The 10,765-nt window shown below is 44.0% G+C and overlaps 1 protein-coding gene across 1 annotated transcript in view; it reads left to right on the top strand.

The window, feature by feature from the left end:
- Positions 1 to 8,703, top strand: part of LOC100026075 (protein-arginine deiminase type-1) — a 39,651-nt gene extending 30,948 nt beyond the window's left edge. Inside the window, exons 3-6 of the mRNA XM_056795701.1 lie at positions 1,904 to 1,976; positions 3,132 to 3,193; positions 8,083 to 8,200; positions 8,579 to 8,703. Of these exons, the coding sequence (XP_056651679.1) occupies positions 1,904 to 1,976; positions 3,132 to 3,193; positions 8,083 to 8,200; positions 8,579 to 8,625 (300 nt within the window). The 3' untranslated portion in view covers positions 8,626 to 8,703. The remainder of the gene's footprint in view (positions 1 to 1,903; positions 1,977 to 3,131; positions 3,194 to 8,082; positions 8,201 to 8,578) is intronic.
- The last annotated feature ends 2,062 nt before the right edge of the window (positions 8,704 to 10,765 follow it).

The following is a 10,765-nucleotide window of genomic DNA, read 5'->3' as shown; positions in this document are numbered from 1 at the left end:
TGTAGATTATCAGAGTTGGAAAAGACCTTAGGATATAAGCTGTCAGAGCTGGGAGAGAGCTTAGAACAGGGAATGTCAGAGCTGGGAGAGACCTTAGAACAGAAGAACAGAGAATGTCAGAGCTTAGAACAGAGACTGTCGGAGCTGGGAGAGCGCTTAAAACAGAGAATGTCAGAGCAGGGAGAGACCTTAGAACAGAGAATGTCAGAGCTGGGAGAGAGCTTAGAACAGAGAAGGTCAGAGCTGGGAGAGACCTTAGAACAGAGAAGGTCAGAACTTGGAGAGACCTTAGAACAGAGAATGTCAGAACTTGGAGAGACCTTAGAACAGAGAATGTCAGAGCTGGGAGAGACCTTAGAACAGAGAATGTCAGAGCTGGGAGAGACCTTAGAACAGAGAATGTCAGAGCAGGGAGAGAGCTTAGAACAGAGAATATCAGAGCTGGGAGAGACCTTAGAACAGAGAATGTCAGAGCTGGGAGAGAGCTTAGAACAGAGAAGGTCAGAGCTGGGAGAGACCTTAGAACAGAGAAGGTCAGAACTTGGAGAGACCTTAGAACAGAGAATGTCAGAGCTGGGAGAGACCTTAGAACAGAGAATGTCAGAGCTGGGAGAGAGCTTAGAACAGAGAATGTCAGAGCAGGGAGAGACCTTAGAACAGAGAATGTCAGAGCTGGGAGAGAGCTTAGAACAGAGAATGTCAGAGCAGGGAGAGACCTTAGAACAGAGAATGTCAGAGCTGGGAGGGACCTTAGAACAGAGAATGTCAGAGCTGGGAGAGACCTTAGAACAGAGAATGTCAGAGCAGGGAGAGACCTTAGAACAGAGAATGTCAGAGCTGGGAGGGACCTTAGAACAGAGAATGTCAGAGCTGGGAGAGAGCTTAGAACAGAAAATGTCAGAGCTGGGAGAGACCTTAGAACAGAGAATGTCAGAGCTGGGAGAGACCTTAGAACAGAGAAGGTCAGAGCAGGGAGAGAGCTTAGAACAGAGAATGTCAGAGCTGGGAGAGAGCTTAGAACAGAGAATGTCAGAGCAGGGAGAGACCTTAGAACAGAGAATGTCAGAGCTGGGAGGGACCTTAGAACAGAGAATGTCAGAGCTGGGAGAGACCTTAGAACAGAGAATGTCAGAGCTGGGAGAGACCTTAAAACAGAGAATGTCAGAGCTGGGAGAGACCTTAGAACAGAGAAGGTCAGAGCTGGGAGAGATCTTAGAACAGAGAATGTCAGAGCTGGGAGGGATCTTAGAACAGAGAAGGTCAGAGCTGGGAGGGACCTTAGAACAGAGAATGTCAGAGCTGGGAGAGACCTTAGAACAGAGAATGTCAGAGCTGGGAGAGACCTTAGAACAGAGAGTGTCGGAGCTGGGAGAGAGCTTAGAACATGAAATGTCAGAGCTGGGAGGGACCTTAGAACAGAGAATGTTAAAGCTAGGAGTGTCCTTAGAATATAGGATGTCAGAGTTGGGAGAGCTGTTAGAACCCAGAATGTCAGAGTTTAGGAGGTCCCATAGAACACAGAATGTCATAGGTAGGAAGGATCTTGGAATACAGAATGTCAAAGCTAGGAGGGCCCTTAGAACTCAGAATATGAGAACTGGGAAGGGTCTTCAAGATTGTCTAGTCTGGTCTCCTTGTTTTACTGATGGGGAAGATAAGGGTCCCTCATGATGCTTTCCACAAGATTTAGTGGTTCCAGATTCTTGCTGCACAACCCTAGGGTGACTACACTTTGAATCTAAGCAATGACTTTTGGGTCTTGGCCAATAAGTCATCCCTGGATTTTCATATCTCTAGGCAGGACTATCAGAGCTAGGTTTCTCTGCTTATACTTCTCTAAGACTGCTGGAGCTTTCTAGGGGCACTGATGCTATGGCTGATTGGCCCCTTTGTGTTTTCAAAGGTACGGGTTTCTTACTATGGAAAGAATGACAACAATGCCCTTGGTCAGGCCCTGCTCTCTCTCACTGGTATTGGTAAGTAATCCAGGGTTATTTATATATTTAGTCAACTGGTCAGTCTGTCTGAGCCTCAGTTTCTTGCCCTTCCAAGTAGAGTCTGCCTTCTCTAGACCCTTCCCACCTCTCATTGAGGTGTTACATGGATGATCAGTGGGATCTTCTTGGTGAAGGTCTCCTGGAGGAATGGTTAGTTCTTGTTGTAAAACACAATTAAAGACCTAAGAGGTTATAGATTCATAACATATTCCAGGTAGAGACCCCTTAGAATACAGAATGCCAAAGTCAGAATGGGATTGAGGAAATAAAATATCAGAACTAGAAGGGATTTTAGCCTAGAACATGAAATGTCAGAGCTAGGAGAGGTCTTAAAACACAGAATAGAACTGAGAATGTCAGAGCCAGGAGGAGTCTTAGAGCACAGAGTGTCAGAGGCTGGGAGGGACCTTAGAACAGAGAATGTCAGAGCTGGGAGGGTCCTTAGAACAGAGAATGTCAGAGCTGGGAGAGACCTTAGAACAGAGGATGTCAGAGCTGGGAGAGACCTTAGAACAGAGAATGTCACAGGTGGAAAGTACTTTGCCTTAGAACATAGGCTGTCAGAGCTGGGAAGGGCTTTAGAATGGAGATTATCAGAGCTGGAAATGACCCAGCTTAGAATATACTGTACTGTAGAATGATCAAGTAGGAAGGAAGTTTAGAATGCAGAATGGCCAAGTTAGAAGGACCTTTAGTAGATTGAAGACCTTAGAGATCATTCATCAAATGAAGGCCTATAGAGGAAATTATTTGTTCAAGGTCATGCAGCTGAATGGTACCAAATCTCTGATGATATTCTGCTCCCACATAGACTATATGTCCTGGTCACAAGTCCACTAGGAAGTTTGGCTATGGGGCAAAGTATTCAGCACCTTAAGCCTTTGACGTTTGTACGTGCCCCAGCCACCAAGGAAGAGGACTTACAGGACAGGGTCCTGCCAGGTTCCCCTGGCACAGACCCCTCTCACTGCTTTCTGGGAGAGACCTGCTCTGGCAGCCCATAGTAGGAGTGGCAAGGAGAGGCAAGGCAGAGCAGAAAACATATCTGCGAAGGGCTGCCATGTCAGGGTCCCCTGCTTAGAGCCAGTTTCCCCAATGATTGGCTAACAGACACTTTGCTGTATGATTTTTCAGAAGTTTCTCTGAATGTTGACACAGATCGTACTGGGACAGTGAAGAGGGGCAAAGCTGACAAGGTAAGCTTCTCCAGGCATTCCCTCAACCCAGGAGAATACTAGCAAACTCTTGGAGGTTTCAGAAGGGACTGTAAATCTCTGTCTATCAGGGGCTGAGACCCCGGAATTTCTGGGATTAATTATTCTCACCCTTCTCAAATCTGTTCCCCAAGATCAAAGGAGAAATTATTTGTAAACTGCTTAGCCCAGTGTCTGGTACATAGTAGGGCCTTAATAAATATTTGCTCCTTGCCCTTGCCTTGCCTTCCAATGCCTTCCATTCCCTTCTTTTGCCATTTCTTCCCTTCCGGTAAAAATGGAGAAGAGAGAAATGAAAGAGGAGATTTACCCAAGGTTTCACATAAACTTGGGTCGGTGGCCTAGTTGGACATCTACTATGACTCCTATTCATTTACTATGAGAATGGGGATACTGCTAAGACCCCCAATTCCCCCCGTTTCACTAGATTAAGGGTATATTTTTAATAGATCGGGGAATCATGTAGATTTTAACCAAGTTCTTGACCAAGTCTCCCATTTTGTTCTTAATGAAACAATGAATAAAACAGCACTTACTGAGCACCTTCGTTGTGCTGGATGCTGTGTTAAAAGCTGGATATGGAGATGAAGTGTCTATTCCCTCAAGAAGCTTACATTTTACGGGGAGGGAGGGATCGTCACACATTCTGAGACTTTAAAAAATAACAAAAACAAATAGAGTTTAGGGAAGGAGGGCAACTGAGGGAAAGAAAAATCTTCTTGTTGACAAGATGGAGAGAAATGGAACAGACACTATGATAGTTTGATTGAACAGACCCAGAAAGTAATCCCTAATGAGTCTATATTAACTTGGAAGCAGATCTCTGGGGGAGTGTGCTTCACCTATTGCCATTTAAGAGTTTTAATGGCAACTTGGACAAAGGCATAGATGGTAGACTCGTCCAATTTGCAGATAACACAAATTTGGAAATATGTTGAATGACAGTGTCAGGACACAAAAAAGTTTTGGTAGATAGAACTGTGGGTTGAATCTAGTAAGATTGAGTTCAATAGGGGCAGCTAGGTGGCCAGGCCTGGAGATGGGAGGGCCTGGGTTCAAATCTAGCTTCAGACAATTCCTAGCTACGGCAAGTCACTTAGTCCCAATTGCCTATCCCTTAATGCTCTTCTGTCTTAGAACCAATACACACATTGATTCTAAGACCAAAGGTAAGGATTAAAACAAAACTCAATAGGGATAAATGCAAAGTCTTACATGGGCTCAAGAAATTAATTCTATATGATGAGGAAGATATAGAAGGAAGGAAAGAAGCATTTAAGCACTTATTATGTACCAGGCATTGGGCCAAGTACTTTACAATTATGGTCTCATTTGATCCTTACAGAACCTCTGGGAGGTAGGTGCTATTATCCCCATTTTATAGGTGAAGAAACTAAGGCATATAGAGGTGAAGTAACTTGTCAAGGGTTACACAGCCTGGAATGTCCAAGGTTAGATTTGAACTTAAGTCTTCCTGACTTCAGGTCCGTCGTTCCATCCACTGTACCACCTGGCTGCCTCGGTACATGTTCAGAACTAGGAACTGGCCACATCAGCTTCCCTCTGGCATATTGTGTACAATTATGGACACCCCACTCTTCCACTCCTTAATTTTACAATTCTATAATCTAGAGTCTTATTCTCATTCCTCTAAATTGCCCCTGCTTTAAGCAAACCCAATAGAGGAACATCTAATATTCAAAAGCAGGTAGTCACCACCATGGACCCTTGCTTGAACTAGTAAGGAAGACTTTCTTTGAGCCCTTCCCCATTTATCCTGCCCTTACGAGCTTCCATATTGGATAAATCAACAATTCTCATTAAGTAAGTGAAAAAAATTCATAATTACACATAAATCTTTTCATGAGTAATTATTAACTCAGTTATTATGTTATTAATATTATTAACATTATTATTGATAATGACTTAAAAGACATAAGAACACTGCTTAATGCAATGGTCAACCATGATTGAATGGGGAAGATTTGATGAAACATGCTACTAGTGAGAGAGGTGATAGAACTCAGAACGAGACATAAATTTTTAAATTTGACCAATCCAGGAATTGGGCAGCTAGGTGGTGCCATAGGGCATAGAGTGCCAGGTCTTCACTCAGGAAGACTCATCTTCTTGAAATAAAATCGGAGTTCAGACACTTATTAGCTGTGTGACCTTGGCCAGGTCACTTTACTCTGTTAGCCTCAGTTTCGTTATCTGTAAATAAGACACTGGCAAACCATTCCAGTATCTCTGCCAAGAAACCCCAATGGAGTCACCAAGAGTTAGATAGGATCAAAACAAATGAACAATAACAACAACAAAATATAGATTTTTTTTGCTCGACAAGAGTGAGTGGTTTGTTTTTCTTATCAGTGTAGAGGGAGGTGCTAGGAGAGAGAGGAAAGAAATCATTGTTAATTGAAAAATATTTTAGGCTAGCATTTATATAATGCTTTATGGTTTGCAAAATACTTTATATGTGTGATACACTTTGACTCTCAAAATAACCCTGGGAGAGAGGGGCTATTATTACCATTTTACAGATGAAGAAACTGAGGCAGAGAAAATTGCCCAGGTTCACAAGCTAATAAATGTCTGAGGCAGGATTTGAACTCAAGTCTTTATACCTCCAAGGTTTATGCTCTATTCATTTTATTCCATAAGTCTTATTCTGTATCGATGACTTTATGTTTAACCTTTTGTTTTTATTTTATTTTTAATTGAACATTTTATTTAATTAATTAATTTATAATATTTTTCCATGGTTACATGATTCATGTTCTTTTCCTCCCCTCCTCCAACCCACCTTCCGACACACAATTCCACTGGGTTTAACATGTGTCATTGATCAAGACCCATTTCCATATTATTCATATTTGCATTAGGGTGAGCGCTTAAAGTCTACATCCCCAATGATCTGGGACGCATATATAGGTGATTAAGAGAGTCCCTGGCTTCAAGAAGCTTATATTCTATTAAAAAAACACACACAAAAAAGCAAAAAACCCTTACCTTCTGTCTTAGAATGGATGGATGCTAAATATTGGTTCCAAGATAGAAGAGTGGCAAGGGCTAGGGAATGGGGTTCAGTGACTTGTCCATGATCCAGCTAGGAAGTGTCTGAGGGCAGATTTGAACCCAGGTCCTCCCGACTCTAGCTTTGGCTCTCTATCCACTGAGCCACCCAGCTACCCCAAGGAGCCTGTATTCTAATGAGAGAAGATAATTCACCTAGCAGAGCTAGAGCTAGAAAGGGGAGGGGTAAGGTGTATGGCTAGGGGAAACTTGTGTGGTGGCTTAGAGTTTTCCAGGAAGTGATTCAGTGACCTGGTTCCAAGCAGGAGGAGAAGCAAGCTCACCCATTCAACTGGGTGGGTCCAGGGGCAAACAGTCACAGGAAGAGGAGGATCAAAGTGGCTGCCAATGAGGACTGGAGCCAACTGGGGAGATGTTACCTTCTCAGTCTCTCCCGCTTCTGACCCTTCTTCTCCATTTCTATGGCCACCACTCTAACTAATCTAGCCACTAAAGTGAATGTCTCACCTAGATGATTGCTCTAGTCTTCCGTTGGACCTCTTTGCCTCCATTCTTCCCCTTCTCTAATCCATTTGGGACAAGTTTTGAAAATAATCAAGGGGCAGCTAAGTGAATCAGTGGATAGAGAGTCAGGAGCTATGGGGGTGGTCCTAGGTTCACACTACATGGTTGTATGACCGTGGTCAAGTCACTTAATTCCAACTGCCTAACCCTTACTGCTCTTCTGTCTTGGAACGAATATTTGTTAGTTAGAAGATAAGGGTAGAAAAGAAAAGGAATGGAAAGGAAAGGAAAGGAAAGGAAAGGAAAGGAAAGAAAAGAAAAGAAAAGAAAAGAAAAGAAAAGAAAAGAAAAGAAAAGAAAAGAAAAGAAAAGAAAAGAAAAGAAAAGAAAAGAAAAGAAAAGAAAAGAAAAGAAAGAAAGGAAAGGAAAAGAAAAGAAAAGAAAAGAAAAGAAAAGAAAAGAAAAGAAAAGAAAAGAAAAGAAAAGAAAAGAAAAGAAAAGAAAAGAAAGGAAAAGAAAAGAAAAGAAAAGAAAAGACCTAAGACAACCCTTCAAATACTATCAATCACTCCCAATTACTTTGAGAATGTGAGAAAACGTCTTAGCCTGGCACAGCCTGCCCCCTGTCTACTTCTCCAGCTTGCATTCCACCTTCTGATCAAAATATAAGAGTTGTTTTGACCACTGTCCACTTTCCCCCTATGCATGGGGTCATCACAATGCAAGAAATAGTCTCCTTCCTCAACTCAGGCGTTCAAAATTGGGCTCTTCCTTCAAATCTAAGTTTTGATGCTGCCTCCTTCATGAAGCCTTCCCTAATGGTATCCCTCCCCCCTCCCCCCAAGTTCAAAGCAGTTTTTTCCTCCTCATATTTCCCCAGAGCACTTTATCTCTGTGTCTCCTTTGTGCTGGTCACACCTTACCTTTTATTCTCCTCCTGTGTAATGGTGTCTTATACTCTCTTACCCATTTCCAGAAAAACCTAAGTTCCTTGAGGGCAGGGACATGATAATTTTTGCCTTCTGATTCCCAGGGCTGAGTGTAATGACTTATTGTTGTTATTCAGTCATGTCTCACACCATTTGGGGGTTTTCTTGGCAGAAATACTGAGGTGATTTGCCATTTCCTTCTCCAGTTCATTCTACAGATGAGAAAACTGAGGCAAATGGGGTTAAATGACTTACCCAGGGTCACATAGCTAGGAAGTGTCTACGGTCAGATTTGAACTTGGGTCTTCCTGACTCCAGATCTGGGACTCTATCCATGCCTCTTGGATCTAATAGGCATGGACCAAATGATCATTGAATAGAATTTAATTTCTTTGGCTGCAGAAAACATGGCGCTGGGGTCCAGAGGGCCATGGAGCAATCCTTTTGGTGAACTGTGACAGGGATACTCCCCTCCCAGGAGGAATTGACTACTCTCATAGCCGCTTGTACTCAATGAAAGGTAAGTTGAAGCAGGGGGTAGGGGTGGCCCATCTAGTTGGTCTAGTAGATAGAACACCAAACTGGGGATAGGAGGCCTTGGGTTCATTGATCTCAGACAATTTCTAGCTATGTGACCCTGGGTGAGTTACTCAGGCCCAATTGCTTAGCTCTTACTTCTCTTGTGCCTTGGAATAGGTACTTAGTATTGATTCCAAGACAGAGGGTAAGGGTTTAAGAAAATAAAGTAAGTGGGAGGTGGGCTGTGAGCCCACCTCCCACTCAATCCAGGCAAGACAAAGGAGTAGGCATGTTCCTTGGATAGAAGGGGAGATCCTGTGGGCCATGAGGGAAAGGGCCAGACCCAGGAGACTCCTTCTGAAGCTTTGTGTCTCCTCAGACCTGGAGGATATGTCTCAGATGCTGCTCTGGACCAATGAGTCCTGATGATGTCTTCGACAACCACAAACTTGTCCTGCATGTGTCCCCTTCATGACGCAGACAAAGTGGGTGTATTTTCATGCCCAAGGTGAGGAAGATGTCACCTGTCACAGTCCTGCTTGCCTGGGTCAATGTGGGCGTCTATTTGTGTGTAGATATGATTCAGAATGGAAGCCCTACCATTTTTCTCACCTTTCTCTGCTTCCAAATGTCTTCCTTTCCTTCCTTCCTTCCTTCCTTCTTCCCTCCCTCCCTCCTTCTCTTTTTTCTCTCTCTCTTCCTTCCTTTTGTTCTTCCTTCCTTCCTTCCTTCCTTCCTTCCTTCCTTCCTTTTCCTTCCTTCCTTCCTTCCTTCCTTCCTTCCTTCCTTCCTTCCTTCCTTCCTTCCTTCCTTCCTTCCTCTTCCTTCCTTCCTTCCTTCCTTCTTCCTTCCTTCCTTCCCTTCCCTTCCTTTCTTCCTTCCTTCCTTCCTTCCTTCCTTCCTTCCTTCCTTCCTTCCTTCCTTCCTTCCTTCCTTTCTTTCTTTCTTTCTTTCTTTCTTTCTTTCTTTTCTTTCTTTCTTTCTTTCTTTCTTTCTTTCTTTCTTTCTTTTCTTTCTTTCTGTTCTTTCTTTCTTCTCTTTTCTTTCTTTCTTCTCTTTCTTCGTTCCTTCCTTTCTCGAGTACATAGTCTAATTACTATGAGAACATGTAGCTAGGCCACTTAATCTCTGCATTAGCCTTCTCATGTTTTCATTGCTGCTATGACCAGAACCATTTGGTTAAGTGTATTCTCCTGCTGTGGCTGAGATCTTGACCAGGTAACTTTTCAAAATAATTCACCTCCCTGCTCACTCCCTGATTTTCTCCCAGGTGGGCATCACTTTTCCAACTACAAGACGGGTCATTGGGATCGGGACAAATTGTCATACAAAGTCAATCGGGCCCCTGGAGAGCAGGAGATCACCTTCTATGTGGAGGGCCTCACCTTCCCTGATGTTGATTTCTTGGGACTAGGTCTCTCTCAACATCACCCTGATGGACACAGATGAAGTAAGGCCTGGCAAGGAGAAGGGCATTCTTGGGAAATCCAGGGCTGGAGAGGCTGGTGGGAGGGTATGACTAATGGCTTTTCCATTCCAAGTGGTTTTCCAAGGAGAACCTGGGAACTGGTTGCTTGGCCTCAGACAAAAGGAGGTTTGTTTAAGAATGGCTAGATAGGTTAGGGGACACATGTGTGTGTGCACGTGTGCATGTATCTTATACATGCAGCTATCCAGGTTTGGATAGAGAGTCTAGAATCCCCTGGGTATGTAGTTACTAGTCAGGGAGCTTTGGAGGGGAGAAGCCCTGGCACTAGGAACCTGAGCTCCAGCTGAGCAATCAGGAAGCCATTTCTGTTCCCACAGAAGCTGCTTGAAACCCCCATTTTCACAGACACAGTGGTGTTCCGAATGGCTCCCTGATCATGACCCCCAACACCCCAGACACCCCTGGAAGTTTTTGTATGCAGGTGAGGACCAATTCCTCCTTGCCATGCATGGCTCACTGACATCGGCAGCTTTCCTTTCCCAGGACTCTTGGGTCTCTTCACTACTTCTGGCCTTTTTCCTGATTGGAGGAAAAGTAAAACATGGCATCTCCAATTGCCCTTGGGAAATCTTGTGCTTGATGTCTTGTAGACAGCTTAAACACAACATGTCTGAAACCAAACTCATCATCTTTCTCCTTAAACCCTTCCCACTCCTGTCTTCTCTATTGCTATAGAGGGTACCACCATTTTCCCAGTCCCTTGGACTCACAATCTAGGAGCCATCCTGGGATTCTCCACCATCTCTCACTGCCCCCCCCCCCCCCATGGGATCTCTTACCAAGGCCTGTTGATTCTTCCTTTTTGTCTAGAATACTCTGACACCGCCCCCACTCTAGCTCAGGTCCGCATCACTTCACACTGGACTATGGCAATAGCTTCTGTTGAGTCTTCCTTCCATAAATCTCTCCTTGATCCAATCCAGCCTCCATTCAGCCACCAGGCGATTTTCCTGAAATGCAGGTCAGGGAGCAGCTAGGTAGCACAGTAGAGAGGACCTGGTTTCAAACTTGGCCTCAGACACTTCCCATCTGTGTGACCCTGGGGCAAGTCACTTAACCCCCATTCCCTAGCCCTTG

The sequence above is a fragment of the Monodelphis domestica genome, chromosome 4 (genome assembly GCF_027887165.1).
Source record: "Monodelphis domestica isolate mMonDom1 chromosome 4, mMonDom1.pri, whole genome shotgun sequence".
NCBI lineage: Eukaryota > Metazoa > Chordata > Mammalia > Didelphimorphia > Didelphidae > Monodelphis > Monodelphis domestica.
This window is presented reverse-complemented; position numbering and strand designations above follow the sequence as displayed.